Raw genomic sequence first — 18279 nt, 5'->3', positions numbered from 1 at the left:
TTAATATGTTACGGCTATCAAAGGATGTCATTTATTACAAAAAAAATTTACGCGCTTTTAATTCGCCAAAGATACTATAGCTCTTTGTACTGCTGACAGTCTCACAAATTCATATAATCTAATCTCTGTCCACGGTCTCATATTCATCAGCGAACACCGTGGATATTGTGCAAGTACGGTAACATACGTATGGTCAATGGAAACTAGAGAGAAGTTTAACATCATGTAGAAGGATAACTTGGGGAAGGCAATCTAACTATCTCGCGCACGTACGGTGTAACTGAAGTACGTAGTTAGCGTTTCCAACATGTACTAAAGTCTGCTTGAGAAATACTTTCCTCGCTGCATAGGATATCTGTCCGCTTATATCGCGGCGGAGTATTTTGCGTAATCCATATTTTTCGTTCGTAATAATATCGGCATCGGCAAATCAAACATTCAAGATTCCACGTGATATAAATTTTATTTACTTGTTGAAATATTACAAAAGGGGGGAGAGATCTAACTGCTTTCGCTTTTGCGCGATGATAATTTTTATTGTTATTCGTTATTTTTAATTATTTTTATTATTTTGTAATATTTCTTTTTTTTTTTTTTTTTTTTTTTTTGGCGTATACATATATGTACCGATAATATTCGTAACCTTCCCCTAGAAACGCATTGTAAAAGTCTTTACTCTCGGGTTGCTCCGCCAATGCGTTATGCCTTACCGAGGCCTTTTCCTCTCAGGATGGATTGGCTTTCACGATACAAGTCTATCACCCCGACCCTTCCCTCTGTTGGGCGCGCTGCTCGCGACGAGGGTCGACGAGGACCATCGTATAAACTTTTTGAAAGGGTTTTGTCTTGTGATGCACAAAACATTCGAGTGCCTCTTCTATTTTTGATCGAGAAAACGCGCCCGCGACTCATGACGCGGTTGACTGAATTTCTTGTATTCATACGGGAAATTGTACTTTACAACATAAATTCAAAAAATCAAGATATAGAAGGAAAAGGAAGGAGAGGTCTAATTGTTTCAGTTTTTGCGCTATGATAAATTGGGGTTTTTTATTTTTCGCTTGGTTTATTTCATCCCGTGAGACTTAATATTAGATTAATTTTTATTGTTTCGTTATCTTTTATTATTTTTTAAATATTTCGCTTTTCTCTTCTCATATATAATATATCTATCCTTAATCCGCATTGAAAAAAATCGTGCAACTCACCGGTCGATGCGCAACAGCGGAGTTGACGATACAGCAGGTGACTGTAACATAAAAGTAAAATATTAGTTGTAGAGATGCTGAAATTATAGAACAAGAAAGGTAGTAATTTCATACATATATATAAAAAAAATTATACTTACTTAAAAGTTGCTCCGCCGATGCAGGATGCCCCCCGGGCCTGCTCCTCCTCCCAGATGGGACGTGACGAGCCATCCTTCCGCGCACTGGAAACTCGCGACCGTATTCCCGTAAATAGATAATTGTAAAAAAAAACGCGCGATAACTACCGGCACTCCCGAAACGACCGACGAACCGGCTACGGTTCGTATCATTACTAATGTCGGCGGTAATATCTGTAACAGAAAAAGATAGAAAATGGAAATTAGTGACATTCTGTGAATCAAGCCAGTCTTAAGAAAAAAAATTCTATGTAAAGCTGAAGTGATTCTTACCTTCGAGTTGTTGCGTCGATGCCCGATGCCTATCCGAGGCCTCCTCCTCCTCTCAGGATGTCTAGAATGGGAAACGGTACCTCGGCTTCTCTTCATCTGAAACAGAAACGAGAACGATTATTAAACAACGATATTTGTCGGTGCATCCTAACTGCGTGCTCGACCAACACCCACCGCGCTCAAGGTTATCACGTGAATACCGCATGTGTTGTTCGCCGTGACCGCTGCTCAATCGCCCGCTTATACGCGTCGTACAATAGAATTTATACCGAATTATTAACTATTTAATACGTCGCTCTGCTTGTTCGATCGGATTGCCCGGAGCTTGGCCCGAAGAGGAACGTTCGAGATCGTTCGACGAGCTAAGATAACCATCCCGGTGATGCGCACATGATACGTAAACGGGGATCGTACTTACTTTAAAGGGACGGGAAACTGCTCGCCCGTATTCTCCGTGTGAAGAGAAGAGTGGAGGATGTGACTCGTGCCGGGATACGTCTCCGTACATCGAATATCACCTCACTTCCGGCGCGACCGCGTGCTCTTTTTCCTACGTGCTGCGTGATCTACCTGTGCCGGATGAGTGAGGTGGGGGAAGTTACGTACGTGTGAGCGGTAGGCGGCTCGAGCTCACCGCTAGCCGCCTACCGCTCGTATCCCCACCACCTACCGCCCTCGCTACTAGCCCCCGCGGGGCCCGCGCTCCGCTAGTACGTCTATTACCCTTACGCAGTTGACACGTGGCGAAAGAATTAATTTTATTTTCAATTAATCGCCATTTTTACGTGGTGACTATTACATCGCGGTGTACGTTGATCAGCTAAACACATATTTAAAAATCTGTTTAATCGTTTAGTTAATTATTTGCAATTTTATTCTAACTTAACAAGGCAAAGTTTTTAGAAAATTTATTTTAGAGAGAGAGTTAGATCTCTGATAGTGAAACGTATGTTCCCATGTGTCTTCCTAAGATTGAAATGCGTTGTTACTATCTTTTGATACCCCAGCGGAACGCGGTCTGAACAAAAGTCGGGGTGTTTTTAATGCTTGCCGAATGTAAAGTAACGTTTGTTGAAAACACAAAGAGAGATATAGAAAAATGGTACACGATAATCTTACTGTGATCTTCTGAATTATGCTCGTTTTTATTATCTGCCGTCTGTCTATTGCTCGCGGGCGTAGCTGAATTATTGAAAAAGAATGTACATACGTATTATTTAATTTCATTAATCAAATTTTATGCTACAAAAAAAAAAAGGAAAACCTAAATAAATAAATAAATAAAAAGCTTTTACAAAGATAAGTAGATATCGCGTGCAAAAGAAATCAGCGGTATGGTAAAAAATAATTTTGCACGTGAAGGACATTTTGCAATTTTCTTGTCGTTCAACTATTTTAATTTTAATTTGAACATAATTAAAGGCGGTGCTTCAACTTGACTTGAGGAACGACGTTTTAATCTCGCGGTTTGATTACGCGACGCAAACGTTTCTATAAAATAAATAACACGACTGCCGGTACCTGCGGCGGACCCTTGCGCAGCTGTTTTATTATGCATTCGCGCGTATTTACATGCCCCATTCATAACTAAAAAATCTTGAGGAACGAACGATTCATAATTCAGCTCGTCCCAACCGGCGTTCGGATCCAAAATCATTCGTCTCCTCATTTGTACCTCTTCGCCAATCAGACGGTCCGTTCGTCCGCGCCGCATAAGATATATTTGCCCGATAACTAATTTACATTCGATTTCGCACAGTCAAACGGCAGCGAGGGCGACGGAGATTGTCTAAATAAAATATCCTTCCCCGAAACTCCGTCGTTTTCTTCTCGCTTCGGCCGACCTCTTCCGCCGGGTTCAATGGCACGGTGTTCCCTAAGGGCGCACGAATATAAAAATTGTAAATCGCTGAATATGGACGGACTTGTGTATCCGGTGGGAATAATCCTGCATTACTGTCGGCCTCGGAAACTTTCGTCTCGGTCATCGTGAGTTATGCGTCTAGGCTCGCGCAGGCCGGAAGATAGGCGGATGCACGACCGACGAAGCATTTCTATTTACCGGTTTCTTCATTAATGGTAATGATCGCACGGTCTTGATGCTCCACGAGAAAGCTTGCGAAAGAGAACGTCGCGATTAGTATTCAGAACGTGGGATGCGGCGAAAGCCAAGAACCGGGGCGGGGGCGAGCCCGATGGAATCGCGAAATAAACCCCCTCGCACGATGGGTGAAGAGGTGGCGATGCGGCGCGATGAGAGAGAGAGAGAGAGAGGGGGAGAGACAGAGAGAGATAGAGAGAGAGAGAGAAATACCCAGCCTCGTGCTCCAGTTCAACTTCCGATAATAAAAGAGAGTTAAGACCGCGCACCATGAGCCAGTGTATCGAACCGATGCAAGCGCCGTTCTCGCAATTCAATACCTGAACTGATTCCACAAGAGTCCGGTGGTAGATGGAGTGCTGTTTCCTCACCGAGTGTTTTCGGTTAAAAGCACAAGCCTGACCGAATTAAAATATTCAAGCGGTAACGGCGTTACCATTCTCGCATTAAATCCTAGCGATGCAAATACGAAAACACTCGATGAGTCCTGCCGTCATTACGCATAAATAGGTGGTTACATGCATGGTAATTGTGTTCCTCGCGCCGTGTAGTCGGTACCTCTCTGTATGCAAAGGGCGTATACCACGAGTTTCGTTATTACATCATTGCGAAATTAACGTGCTGATCATCGGACCCCAAGTACACTTGTAACGACCCCATGATGTGATCTACGTTTTAACGTACATTTGCCAAACGTCAAGGAGCGAATGTTCATCAAATAAACATTTATCGTACTTATCGCAAAAAAAGTAACAATAGCACAATTCGATTCCGCTGAACTATTCGCGAAAATTATTAAATTACGGAAAGTCGATCTGTTTTGTCGACTCGTATAATCAAGCGGGATTAAAAAATTATTATTTCCATAATACCGGGTCTTTCATATAAATTAAAAAAAAAAAAAAAGAAAGAAAGAAAAGAACTACGATTATTCTTGCCAAATGTTATTCGTCGTGTTGAACGCGGTGTATTTTCAAATAATTAAAGTCTACACTTGACGACTGAGTATCTGACGCTGCCGTACCTGTCACTTCCACAAGAAGTTCCGCGTATTTTTAGAGAACGCAGCCCAAAATGCGCGAGCGCGATGTGCGCGAGTTTATTTTCGGCGGAAATCCTACCATGGCGCGAGGCAACATCCAATCGGTTTAAAAAAAAAAAAAAAAAAAAAAAAAGAAAAAGAAAAAGTGAGAGAAAAATGCGCGTGTCGCCTGTTGTGTGGGTTTTTCAAGGCCATAGAGAGAACTTTCCGAAGCCATTGTGCCGTGTCGCGTTTTCGGAATTTTGTCAAATCTCAGATTCACGCTGTGACTCACTCGGCGAAGAGTCACGCGCGATCACAGAGGCGGACCTGGTCATTGCTTCACTAGTCCATGCCCTCTCACGGGATTAGTCAAATCCAAAAATAATACCGCGCACGCACCGCAATGCAAATGAACACGGCGACATAAATCAAACATTTTAAGATCCTCTCTCTCCCGAGCTCGAGAACTAGCGTAATAGAGAGCTGCCGCGTAGATAACGTTTGAAATTATTACAGAAGTAAATGCACAGGGAACACGTGTAATAATACAACGATCTTTCAGAAAATGTTTATTCGGCGGCTTGGAAATCTTTATCGATTATCGGACACGCGTCTGCGTAATAACGAATTGACATACTTCGACGTAAAAATAAATATGTGTTTTGATCTAACGATCTGGGTGGCTCGTAAATTATAATGCGGAGAGTAATTTTGAATAATGCCACTTGCAGATCGATACATATTAAATAAAATAATAGATAAGCCCGAATATGATATTTTCAACGGTATATATATATACACATATATATTAATTATTTAATCAATATAAATTGCCGATACGTTGCTACGCTTTCAAGATAAGCCGCACAATATTCTCAATGAAATATTCATCGCTTCCACCCGCGCTTTTCCATTAGTTCAAATATTTCGGATGCGAGCGTTGTTAAAATACAAAAACGGAAACAATGCTGCCGTGCGGCGTCGCATATCACTTTGAATCAAAAGCATTTTGACTGCATCGACCGTGAGGCCCGGGGCGACGACGACGTAGCAGTATTTTGAATTTTTTTTTAATTCTTTTTTTGGAAGCCGCGCATTAAAAAAGCGCGAACGCCGCATTTCTCCGTTTTTATTTCAATTGGTGGCACGCGCGGGCGCGGTGTGCAAAGTAGATTTGAAAATAACCCCGCCGCGAGAGGAGACCACCGGACCTATTAATAGTTTACCGACGTAAGTATCTTTGTCGCCGGTTCGGCATCCACTACGCGCTATTCGGCCGCAAAATCCGCCGATACAGTTCGCGCGCGTGGACGCGCGTGTCGTCGCTCGAAGACGTCGTCGGCGTGATGCAGCTGACACCTTCGCGGAGATCCGCGGTGGAAGATCCTCGACGCGGATGAATTAGAAGCCGCCAGGTGAATACAGAAGAACGAACGAGGAAGAGGAAGAGCGAGAGGAGAGAACGGTACCATGGCGAACGTCGTTTCGCGACTATTCGACTACCCCGCCGCGATTTTTGGCGTTCGCATCTTCTAGCTGAAAACTGGAGGAAACTTAAAACCGCGCGTTCCGGGTGAATCTAAATAAAGAACTATGCAACGCGACGACTGAGGCGGGGCGCGGTGCCTCGGGATATGTATGAGAGAGTGAATAAGAATGGTACAGCGAGCCGCATGTGGCGACGAGACGAGCGCATCTTTCAATGGCGCACCGAACGGCGACCGCAGAGGAAGGTCGTCCGAACCCGAAGTCGACGGCGGTGCAGCTTCTTTAACGCGCGGCGGCAGCGGCCGATTTTCCCTGTTCAAGTGGTTCAAGCGAAATCGCGACTCAACCGTGGAGAAACGTCGGCGAACGTGCGCGAGGCCGGACGACGATGGCGTCGTCCGACGACGTAGCAGCCTCTACTCCAGCGTGGAGAGCGTAGACACCTTTTGCAGCACCACCACAGTCCGCAGCTTCGCGTTTCACACGGGGACGCTAGGTCGTTACAACGTGCTGTCGCTGGACATACTCAAGCAGGCGGCCGAGGTCGGCCCGTTTGCTGCCGGAGCATCAAAGGTGTACCCGGGCAACAAGGAGAATAATCCGCTGTCGGCTGCCGCCTGCACGCTACCGATCAACGTGCACTCTCCAAGACGAGACCTCACCGCCAGGTATTCGTTGCAACCTACGGCCTTCAACTCGTGCGGGACCTTTCCTACCACCGAGAAGGACACCTCGAGGAGACTCGACGAACGCTCGAGACTCGATGGATCCGCGCGGCGGCGAGTCCACGTGAAGGGAAAGCGAAGAGCCCCGAATCCTCCCTGCGCGGCGAAGATCTTGGAGGTCGATGTTCGCGAAACGCCGACGAGAAGCGGCAACAGACGGAAACGACGGGCGCCGCGGCCTCCTCAAACAGCATCGGCGGAACAGTCAAAGCTTGTCACCGATGGCGGCGGCATGGACACAGAAGAGCGAAAAGATGCCGGCGAAAGGCAGTCGATCAGCAACGACACGCTGATTCTTCAGGGTGGCATGCTGCTGTCGAAGAAGGAAGTTCGCGGTGGTTCAAAGATCGCAAAAAACGATAACGACGCGGCAGCGTCCGGTGCAACGATTCTTCAGGACCGAGCACAGAGCCCGGTTGGTACCTTGAACGCAGCTATGCCTCGACCTTGGTACAAGCGCAGCGTTTTCGAGCATTCTCGCGACTCCGGGTCGTCCAAGAGAGGGGCGGTGTTTCGCGGCCCTGCGACAACCTCCGAAATGAAAGAAGAGTGCATCGGCACGAGCGCGTGTTCTTCCGCGAATTATTCCATTGACGCTTCCCTGTCGAGATTGAATTTTTTTCATCGCGGTGAGCGGCTGAGTGACGACAGGAAACGACAGGAAGTTAAACGAAAGTCCGGTCTATCTATTCTAACAAACATCAGTGAGCTGGACAAGGAAGCGGCGGCGATCGTGCAGGAGGAGCAAGCGCGGACGCGGGCGTCGATGTTGTTGAAAACTTCAAAATTTGCTGACGAGTTCGACAGGAGGGGCGACGTTAACGAAGAACTTGTTCAAGACATGGTCACCTCGACGATCGAGAACTCGTCGCCCAGGCGAGGTACGCGCGCGTTGATCTCAAAGTTCAATGCCATTAGCAACATCACGAAGGTCACGGTTAACGCTAATTTCTTCGCGAAAAGAGATCAGGCGAGTTATAAGCTCGATCGCGAGGCAAAAGGCAGTAGATTCGAAGAGATCGGCGATTGGAGAAATCAGAGATTCTCGATGCAACAAGATCTCGGTCAAAGCGTCCGCGTCGACAAAGATATTTCCAGGTATTTTTTGCCGCAGCAGAGATCGTCGAAAAACAGAGCTGAGCCAACGCGCGCGGACGTGAAGTCGATGGACATTAAAATTGCATCCGGCAGAGAGCAAAATGATCAGCTGATGAAGGATGCATCCAGCAGAATAGCATTTTTACAAAGTCAACTCGCCGCGAATCGCACAAACGAGTCTTTAACCGCGCAAAAAGATGCGGCTATTTCGGAAGATAAAATAAGATCGCGGCAAGAAATCGCGAAAGAGATGAAGAACAAAGCCGAGCAATCGCCGAGATTAAATAACGAGACGAGAAGAAAATTTCTGTTTTCCCGTGCGCGTAATTTATCCGAAGGTACAGAAAGCGCGTTAGATCCTTTCAGAGAAAAGGCGGAAGGAGTGCAAAAAGAGTTTTCGGATATTTTTGACGAGATCGACCGACAGCTGCGTTCCAGGGAATTCAAGCTCGTTGAACGGAAACCGGCAGCTGAATTTAACAGTATCGGAGGCAAAGTTCCAGAGAACGAAGCCGTATCGAACAAAGTGGCCAAAGTGCTTGACATTCTGGTGGAAGCCGAGAAGGATGGCAAAACAAGATCGATGATACAGCCGGAAAGATCGATGGAAGACAAGGGAACGTCGCGTTTAATTGATTCAAATCAAAAGGCGAAGTCCGGCAAGGCAAAATTAACCGCTCTCAATACCGTCGAGGATCCAATTACCACGGATTTGAAGGAGATGCTGAAGGAGATGAAGCATTCGCTACCGAAACGGCCCAAGTCGAAGAAGATTATGTCAAACGACGGCAACGTTCTCAGTAAGGTAGAGAAGCGTTCACCTGTGCCTGCGAACAAGACCTCCTACGTTGCCTCGGTCACAGCTACGAAGACGACGGTCACGTCGTCGAACGATTACGAAACGGATAAGCAAAAGGTATCCTCGTCGGCGCAAACCAGCGGAAACATTCGTAGATTAAATCAGCCCTCTACTTCCGGGGAACAGCCGTCTACATCGGGGTGGAAGCACGAGGACGTGCTCTACAAAACTTCTGGCAAAGGTTCGGCCCTTGTGAAGAATACTTTCCAACTGATACGGCCACGCGATTTCGCCGAGATAGAAGCCATGAAGACCACGAATGAGGTATACAAGGGAAACACTTATGCCAATGTAATAGAACCGTCGATGTACGCCAATACTCACGTACCGCCCATATCGTCGAAGCAACGACCGGATCCGACGACATCTGAGAATATTACGCAAAGTAATCAGCCCGAAAAGCAGTTTGATATTACAAACGATAGTAGAAATATGTTGCACAATGATGAGCTTATAAGTGAAGGTAAATATTATTCGGTAAAACGATACTTTCATGACAAATTTGAATAAAAATTAAATAAAAATATTACTATTGCATTTTATTTTAAATATCTAAATAAAAAATTAATAAATGCAAATAAATTTATTAAAAAAAAAAAAAAATTATTTTTTACTGCCTTATTTGAATTTTGCATTTATGTAATTATTTATTGTTATTGCAGATGATAATTCAACAGCGAAAAACATGAACACTCTGGCCATAAATCGATTATTAAGGAAGTTGGAAGGTGCCATTGCGTCGGGTCATCATCAGCAAGCAGCGGGATTAGCGAAGGAATTGGCCAGGCTCAAAATCCATTGTTCCGTGATACGACAGCGCTCGGCGGCGTGTTTGAAGGATCAGTCGATTAAAGTCAATATGTATATCGAAGACAAACTCGCACACCAAGGGCCTATACCACTTCAGGTAAGTAACCGATACTGACGGGTTGTTCGATATGCAAACAAAACGTTTCATGGACCGGGCTGTGATAACAGCTGCCGACGAGAATGACGGTAGCCGAGCTGAAGACAAAGATACATACGGAGTTTGAAATACCCACGAACGTGCAGCGATGGATCATTGGAAAAAACTTGGCCGACCACGATGAAGCCACCCTCGACGAATTAAATGCAGTGGATGGTTTGCCGGTCTTCCTTTACCTCGTAGCACCTGGTAATTTCATTAATGTGACTAAACATTTAATTCCTCACTTAAATTAAATAAAAACTCCCGAATTTTTATTCCACAGCTTGCCGTTTTATCTTTAAAATACGATTGCAGGCGACCAGTCTTCCGACGGTCGCCTAGCCTAACACTGTTAATATATTAATAAAAAATATATATTAATAAAAAATATATTAATAAAAAAAACGCCGACAATATATATTTTATAAATTAATTATTATATAAAATACTTTATCTTTTTTTTTTTTTTTTCTTAGTTGTAAATTAACATGTTGCGAAATTTTATAGAACTGCATGCCGATAATACAGCACAGACGAATAAGCCACAATCAGCAGAAAAAATTCTTGAACTGCCGCCGCAAGATTTATCAATAGAAGCGTCACAAACGGTCGAGAAGGAGGAAAAAATTCAGGAGGATGATAAGACATTGACAATAGATGAACATCAGGTAATAAATCGCATAGATATAGTATTTTAATCTTAATTTTATTTATTAATTCTTGGACTACATAAAAGCGCCTAACGAGAAATCAATTCTTTCGATGCATGCATAAGTGCTTTGTTCAATTCAAAATTAAAGTTTGACGAAATGCGAACTGTTAAGTTTCGTTTTTCAGCAGTTTAAAGATTAAGATAAACGCCATCGCAGTATGGTCGATGCTTATTTGTTTGTCGGCTAGTTGTATATTTGTTAAAGAGGAAGATATGTAACGTACGCTTTGATATGTTCACGCGACGATAGCAAGAAACAACGGAGGCAGACGTGCCGGAAGATGTCAAGATAGCACGGTACGAGGAGCTGATATCGCTGGAGAACTGGGACGTTATCCCGAATTCCGAGCCAATCGAGTGCCCAATATGCTTCGTTACATATGGCCCGCGCGAAGGTGTAATTCTAAGGGATTGCTTACACATGTTCTGCAGGTAGAACCCCTTAATCTGCTCCACATCCCAGCTTTAATTACTGTTTAATCCGTTAAGTACAAGGACCAATTTCGGCAGTCGTATCGCGCCTCTCCGCAGGTGTTTGCCCTCCACGAGAATAATCTACAATAGATCGCTCTCGCTCATTATAGCCGTTCCCCACAATCGCCGGCTAGGTCGATTCCAATTTATCCTAGCGAAATGCACGTAGCTGGCTTGAGATATATACATGTACGCGCTACACATTAATCGCGATACATCACAGATATATTTATCTGTTCTATAATACGCTGATTCATGTGTGTACATTACTAATGAGACAATTATTACATGTGTTACTGCAAAACGCGTTGCGATCGTATACGTGACCGTGGTGTGCGCCGGCCGTTGGGAAGGGGAATCGAGAAGGTGGGAGGAAAAGCAGTGGGATTGCACTGCTCCTCACTCACCCACTTCGTCACGCACACTACGCACTTCGCGGGAGACTCGACGCACACCACGCTAGCCGCCTTCACCGCAGCAAACGCTATATCTAGCTCTCAGTGTACATACGTTATATTCTAAATTCCACAATGCAAGTGTATGCTCAGTGCAATTACGCAAAGAGAGAGAGAGAGAAAAAAAATTAACGGCCTAATTACATTTTTCAATCTATTAGTCACGACAAATGTGCGCGTTGTATTTACGTGTATAATAAATTTTCTCTTGTATTCGCAGGCCATGTATCGTCAATACGATCGCTTATTGCGAAGAAGCGGAGGTGAAGTGCCCGTACAGAGATCCCGACTATACGTGCGAATCGACTCTGCAAGAACGCGAGATCAAAGCGGTGAGCTTTTGTTTAAGATTAACCGACTTAAGTTTTAATAAAGTTTGCGGTGATCCTATTATTGTTTACGCCCAGCTCGTTGAGCCGGAGGTTTATCAGCAACACCTCGCGAAGTCGATTGCACAAGCGGAGAATAACGCCGGAAACAAAGCCTTCCACTGCAAGACACCAGACTGTCCTGGCTGGTGTATCTACGACGACGACGTGAATAATTTCCTGTGTCCCGTGTGCGGAGCCAATAACTGTCTTACCTGTCAGGTGAGCGGTCGCTTACTTTTATAAAAAGGAGGAAACAAAAATCGAATTGTGACGTGAACTGAAGAAATAAAAATACTGCCATTAATTTACGTGCGCGATGTTGATGTGTAATATTAATAAAATAATTTACAACAAAGTTCCGCGCTGTATTTTTATGGAAATATGAAATATTTGAATTAAAGGCTATTTTACGAAAAATACATAATATATATGAGTATTCTCGTTCAAATTAATGAAAAAAAAAATTCTTTTTTCGTTGCTTCGTTTTTTGTTTCCATAGATAAATTACTGATTTTACGTTTTAATTACGATTGCATAAAATATTAACAACGCTTTTATTAAAATTGACACAATATTTAATCGAGAATGGAGAAATATTAAAAAATTGTATTAATCTTCCTTTTCTCTTTTTTTCTCCTAGTATATTACATTACAAATTTTTTTATTTAGCAATACGTACGTTTAAATAGCAAATAAAATTAATTTATAATGAGAAAGATTTTACAAATTACTGATAGGCATATAAATTTCGATTCCATAGGTTGTTCACACCGGAAAGAATTGCAGGCAGTATCAGCAAGAATTGCAACTTTCGAAAGAAACCGATCAGGAATCCAAAAGAACAGCGGCAATGCTTAAAGAAATGGTCGATAGAGGAGAAGCACTTGCGTGTCCTACGTGTGCCGTCGTTCTTATGAAGAAATGGGGTTGTGACTGGCTGGTTTGCTCCATGTGCAAAACAGAGATATGCTGGGTAACCAGAGGACCGCGTTGGGGCCCGGGTGTAAATATTAATTTATTTCCTGCCATTTATTTTCTGAAAGCTTATATGGGTTATAACGAGCGTAAACTTGTTAACAATTAACGACGTCGTTATGGTCTACGAGCTTATTGATCGTGCTTGTTGCTTGTCGCAGGGTAAAGGAGACACATCCGGTGGCTGCAAATGTGGTGAAAATGGAGTCAAGTGTCATCCCCGTTGCAATTACTGCCACTAAAGAATTGCAACCGTCACAATGAGCAAACGTGAAGTTTACGGTGATAATGAGATATCCTAGAAATGCTTTTATATTATTCATATTGACATAATTTACAAACTCGATGCGACGTACGAAGATCTTTTATATGTGCGTTTAACATAAGCTCGAATAAATTAATATCCGATAGGAAATATATTGCTTGCTCAATGATTATAATCTTATTACGGCATCGTTGACAGAAGTGAGACTCTAATAAAATAAAAAAGAACACTTAACTTTGTACCAATGTTTCTTATTCTTGCCGTAAATACAAAGTGTAGGGAAATAAATCATACTTTACTTAAAGCTTTTGATAAATGTACGATGTATAATAAATTATCGATACAACTTTTGCAGTTATACGGGCACCGATTCTTCGTTCTCTCCGGAAGTTGTTTCGTTTGTACCAATCTGTTTTAATCGTGCAACTAATGTGGATTGATGATGCGTGAGCTGCCGATTTAAGTTGTTACCGCCTGCACTCTGCAATAATTGAACGAGATGAACTCGCGATGATGTAAGATCCATTTTGCCATATCTCAAAAAGTTTTCCTTGGTGAGTACATGTTCCTCTAGTACACCTCCTGTAACGAACAAGTAGTTTTATTATTATTTTTGCATTTTAGTGAAAATTTTCAAAATTACTTACCTAATAAAATAATTTGTGGAAAGTTCTTAACAATTTTTTCTAGAGCAGTGGCGTTTACATCAGAGCCAAATATAATGGCAAAGTGACACATATATAACGGCATTGTCGCCGTGTAAGGTGAATCCGTCAGTGCTAAGGTCATAATCTTTTTGCTATATCGTTTGAAGTACATATTCTCCTTCCTCAATGCAACTGTTAACTCGAACTCGTCATCTCTTGACATAGGATTTTGATGGAAAATAGCAATCATTTTCGAATTGTCGAACCAATTGCGAACCTCACGTGCTATGATTATTTCATAAGGATTATATTCCTTCTTTTTCTTTTCTTCTTCAATAATTTTTGTTGGTTTGCGGCACAATTCCTCTAATGTTTTTCCTTCATTTGGAGATGGGTAGTACGGCGTCAGAAATTCATTTACCAATGTCCTCAAATAATGTGGCTGTCTGGGCTTTTGTATGTTGATTTTGCCTCGAAAACGTTTTTGTTGATAGAGAATTGTATTTGAAGTAATCTGAAATACTGAAACATACAACAAAATAACATTATTAAATTATAGAAAAGTAAATTAAAAAAAAATGTTGGTTAGTTAAAAATCTGTACCTACCAATATAATTTCCGTGACTTTTTTAAAATGTTAACGTGTTTATCTTCGATGTCAATTGACGTTTATATTACAAATTAAAAATTGCAGAGGTACATATTAAATCGATGAGAACGACGAAAATAAATCAACTTAGCAGTGGAATATAATTTCTCCTTTGGAACTATTGTTTCATTCTGGTGTCTCGTATAACTTATGTATACATATAATTTATATCGTAGTAAGTACATGATCCGTATCAATTAAAGACAAGTACAAAATTATATATACAAAATTAATTATTTTCTTTTAATGATATAAGGCACTTTGGAATAGATCATATAGATTAAAAAAAAAATATATATCTATATATATATATGCAAAAATGTGTATATGTTTGTAGATGCGTGACAATATATATATTATTTACTTATGCAGAATTTTTGCAATTATGTATATTGTCTTTCCATTTATGCGATATAACCGATTCTGCAGTATTTACTAGTTTCGTGTCTTGTATCTATACTACCTTCGAAGTTAAGTGATTTCCTATTTCTATTTAATCGGAGTATTGACCGAAGGCCATTTTTCTTTCGTTTATATCGGTCATCTAATGCTGAATTGAGAGATGCCTGTTTTACATCCCCGCGACTATTCGAAAAGCCTTCTCTCTCATCTTTGATATTATTGCTACTCGTAACTTCGCTATGTACATCATCCACAAGCCAATGTTTTTTTGGCGAAAGAAACTTATTATTGCATCCGGGTATAGTGTACATATATTCCGATTGAGCAACGTCAACAGGCTTTTCATAGTGTTTTACATTATTGTCGACATTTGTATTTCCAGCTAAGGCCTTTACGTGCTTTTCGAAACTCGTATGTTTCTCAAAAGTTTTCGATTTACTGCTTCTCTTTGAATCTCCTAAGTCACTTAAGTGATTACTCGTTTGGCTCGTCGATTTCTGATTAAGTTGATCCGTATTTTTATTTTCTCTGCTTTCACGTAGTTTCTTATTTCTTTTGTAAGTATCCGTATTTTTAGCGTCGAGTGCAGCGTGTCGTTTCTCAGACATGCTCTGTCTACCAAGAGCATCGCGGGAAAACTTATTTGAAGACGAATTTAATTCTTCCAAAGATAACTGACTATCGTATGTAGGATCTCCGGAATATTGGCTGTCTTTATCCTCAGTATTTCGTTTCGCGTCGTTTCCTTGAGAGCTATCATTGTTAGATTCTTCGAGCAATACTGCTTCTCGATCGTCGCGGGATCCTATAATTTTCTTCACATTATTAATAGGCTCGATCCATGTTTTATTCGTAGCGAGGCAATAACTTTCGTTTCTTAGGCTGCTCTTGCTGTATTGCTCAGTTAATCTATCAATGACAGGATTCCACGGCGAAGTTGTAACGCAAGATAATAATCCTCCGTTATCCAGAACATCGGTTTGAGAATTTGAAGTGTTCTTTTCCTTGACTATGTTATCGTTTATTTTAGCAGAATCGGATATGTATATACTACTAACTTCTGGCTTACGATGAGATTGTATATTATCTGGAGTATTCTTGTCACTCGTGTCGTACGATGATACTCTTCTAGCTATTATAAGATTAATCACACCAGTTACTGAGCTGTCTGTGTTAAGCATTGCTCTTCTTAAAGTTTCCATTGCTTCGGAATTAGATAGCCCCAGCAAAGATACGCCGTTAACTCTGAGCAATTGATCATTGGTCCGCAAACGACCGTCCCTCGATGCTGCACCTCCGTGGATAACACTTTTTATAAAAATACCTAAATCCATATTGGTGTTATCATCACAACTGTTGGTTTTGCCTTTAACGCTAACGCCTAAGCCAGCCTTTTCTGAATCATGCACCGGTATATCTAAATTCATTATCACGCGATTCTTCCGTGGAGATAAGACTATATCCTCCGAAGATTTAACTGGTTTGTATGTGCATTTCTCGTAATTATGAGTACTCACTTTATCCGGTACATTGTTCTTTTTAGTTGGCGATCTATTTAATGCATTCCAATATTTCGAATTATTCATTACTTCAGCAGCCGGGGGAGCAGATGTTGCAATGGCTTGAGCATCTGGAATGTTTGAAGAAACTTCTTCTTGACGCGATACTATTATTCTTACTTTACCTCCGGCAGGAATACTTCTGAGCAACGACACAACCTCTGTTTGGCTTTTTCCAGTCATCTCCTTATTATTTACTTCTAGCAATCTATCACCAGGTCTCAATCTTCCATCTTCCACTGCAGCGCCTTTTGGTAATATATTCTTAATATATATAGGACAATGTCCTCCAGCAGGATTATCACGCGTTGTAACACTAAATCCTAAACCGTTACTTCCCTTTACTAATTCTATCTCTATCATTCGTCCAATTTTCCTTGTATTTGCAGTTTGTAAAAGATTATAATTGCTGCATTGAAGTTTCTTGACACTCTCATCGCCTTCGGTTTTTTCTGATCCACCACTGGTATTTCCTGGATTTTTGTGTAAAGATTTCTCATTTTTTACCTTTTTTTTATGTTTAACAACAGAAATTTGTAAACAAGGATCATTCATGCATAATCTAAATATCTCTTGAACTTTCGGGAATGGTATGTGCAACAAGTTGTGGCCATTTATTTTTATAATATTGTCGTGTAGATCAATCTGTCCGTCCCTGGCAATACGACCGTTCGGTTCAATACCTTCGACTCTGAGTCCTTGATCATTGCCTAACAAGTCGTAACATGGCACCACGTGGAGCCCCAGCGGCCCTGCCTCATTTTTTATCACTATTTCTCGTACCTCTTGATTTCCGGGTTCAATATTACTACCAAATTCATACGGAGCTTTAGAATCTTGACCTAAAGGTTCCCTACGTCGAGACTCTCGCGGCAGGGATTGAGCAGAATACATCGCGAGCGAAGGCTCTCTCGTTGACAATGCGTGCATCGAAAGGCGCTTGGTGCTTTCTCTCTTAATACTATTAGACGTAGAGGAATGGATATCGATTGGATAAGCCTGCTCCTTGCTATCTCTGTGAAAAAAGTCAGGACTGTTTGTGCCAACTGAGCTCGCGCCGTCGCCACCAACGTGATTGACATCGGAGCCGGCGAAATGTGCCACAATCTGTTCTCTGTCGTCAGCCACATCGCACAATCTGTCGTCCGGATCCAGTAAACCGCCTCCCGTCAAGGAAGACAAGCTGTTGACGACCAAAGTGTTATCGTTCTTGCCAGTGGCCTTTTTGTACCTCAGAATGGCCTCGTGCATAAGATCCTTAACCAGCAAGGTTCCATCTCCGCACGGGACCACCACTCGGACGTTGTCGAAGCACACGGTCACCTTCATGCTCGCTCCGATTTCATATTACACGACGATACAAGCACGTGCCCAGGTAAGTACCCTAAAAACTTCGCGTGACTCGGGCGAAATCGCGGGGAAGTCTATGATCGTACGGCTCGTTGCACGTGCTGCGGAATGTAGCGTGTCGCGCGGAACGACGTGAGTAATGCTATTATCGCGCGTTATTCGAGTCGCACCTCTCCATATCTCGGAGATATGATTCACGGCGCCAGCGGTGGCGGGCAAGCGTCCTCACTTTGGCGGCTGAGCCAGATACGACCCGTGGGCTCGAGTCGACGACGCGTTATTGCTCGATTATCAACGATTGCGCGCGCTTGAAATCTCGTCAGGATAAACCGATAAGGCGGACGCGTACACCCAAAACTTTATCGCGATATCAGGTATGCGGAATAGACGCACTTCGCCACTACGACGTTTCATTGCCACTGTTCCGTTCTGCTGTAGTTGCACAATCGGAACGGCGAAACCGGACAAAATGGCTATGTGCACGAAGTTACAGAAATTACCACCGCCGCCGCTGCT

At 42.5% G+C, this 18279-nt stretch overlaps 3 protein-coding genes and 1 long non-coding RNA gene across 5 annotated transcripts; 1 reads left to right on the top strand and 3 right to left on the bottom strand.

The window, feature by feature from the left end:
- Positions 1–619: 619 nt before the first annotated feature.
- On the bottom strand, positions 620–3928 carry LOC139109298 (uncharacterized). 2 transcript variants are annotated; one of them, XR_011546817.1, is made up of 4 exons: positions 2079–3928; positions 1661–1756; positions 1349–1561; positions 620–1249 (listed from the first exon to the last, which is right to left on the bottom strand). It is a non-coding gene; the product is annotated as an uncharacterized lncRNA (long non-coding RNA). The 2 variants fall into 2 exon arrangements; XR_011546816.1 differs by having other exon boundaries at positions 1349–1756.
- A 2162-nt stretch (positions 3929–6090) lies between these two features.
- On the top strand, positions 6091–13740 carry LOC139109364 (uncharacterized). The gene is made up of 9 exons (XM_070668370.1): positions 6091–9418; positions 9618–9862; positions 9934–10111; positions 10412–10572; positions 10867–11048; positions 11766–11877; positions 11953–12135; positions 12677–12919; positions 13053–13740. Exons 1-9 carry the CDS (start codon positions 6442–6444, stop codon positions 13131–13133), a joined length of 4362 nt encoding a protein of 1453 aa, XP_070524471.1. The 5' UTR covers positions 6091–6441; the 3' UTR covers positions 13134–13740.
- Positions 13512–14637, bottom strand: LOC139109410 (large ribosomal subunit protein uL10m-like). The gene is made up of 3 exons (XM_070668461.1): positions 14601–14637; positions 13804–14325; positions 13512–13738 (listed from the first exon to the last, which is right to left on the bottom strand). The coding sequence occupies exons 1-3, from the start codon at positions 14635–14637 to the stop codon at positions 13512–13514; spliced, it is 786 nt and encodes a 261-aa protein (XP_070524562.1).
- LOC139109365 (partitioning defective 3 homolog) lies at positions 14188–18206 on the bottom strand. Its single transcript, XM_070668371.1, has 2 exons — positions 14411–18206; positions 14188–14325 (listed from the first exon to the last, which is right to left on the bottom strand). Exon 1 carries the CDS (start codon positions 17740–17742, stop codon positions 14857–14859), a length of 2886 nt encoding a protein of 961 aa, XP_070524472.1. The 5' UTR covers positions 17743–18206; the 3' UTR covers positions 14188–14325; positions 14411–14856.
- Between the last annotated feature and the right edge of the window lie 73 nt (positions 18207–18279).

Source organism: Cardiocondyla obscurior, linkage group LG17, assembly GCF_019399895.1.
Source record: "Cardiocondyla obscurior isolate alpha-2009 linkage group LG17, Cobs3.1, whole genome shotgun sequence".
NCBI lineage: Eukaryota > Metazoa > Arthropoda > Insecta > Hymenoptera > Formicidae > Cardiocondyla > Cardiocondyla obscurior.
Note: the sequence above shows the minus strand (reverse complement) of the source record. Positions and strands in the feature narration are given on the sequence as shown.

Coding starts and splice junctions, on each gene's coding strand:
- LOC139109365 (XM_070668371.1), bottom strand. CDS start 17,742: ATGAAGGTGACCGTGTGCTTCGACAACGTCCGAGTGGTGGTCCCGTGC.
- LOC139109364 (XM_070668370.1), top strand. CDS start 6,442: ATGGTACAGCGAGCCGCATGTGGCGACGAGACGAGCGCATCTTTCAAT. Junction 10,573..10,866: donor TGACAATAGATGAACATCAG/GTAATAAATCGC, acceptor ACGCGACGATAG/CAAGAAACAACGGAGGCAGA. Junction 11,049..11,765: donor TGCTTACACATGTTCTGCAG/GTAGAACCCCTT, acceptor TTGTATTCGCAG/GCCATGTATCGTCAATACGA.
- LOC139109410 (XM_070668461.1), bottom strand. CDS start 14,637: ATGTACTTACTACGATATAAATTATATGTATACATAA. Junction 14,326..14,600: donor TAAATTATATGTATACATAA/GTTATACGAGAC, acceptor TGTATGTTTCAG/TATTTCAGATTACTTCAAAT. Junction 13,739..13,803: donor TCCACAAATTATTTTATTAG/GTAAGTAATTTT, acceptor TGTTCGTTACAG/GAGGTGTACTAGAGGAACAT.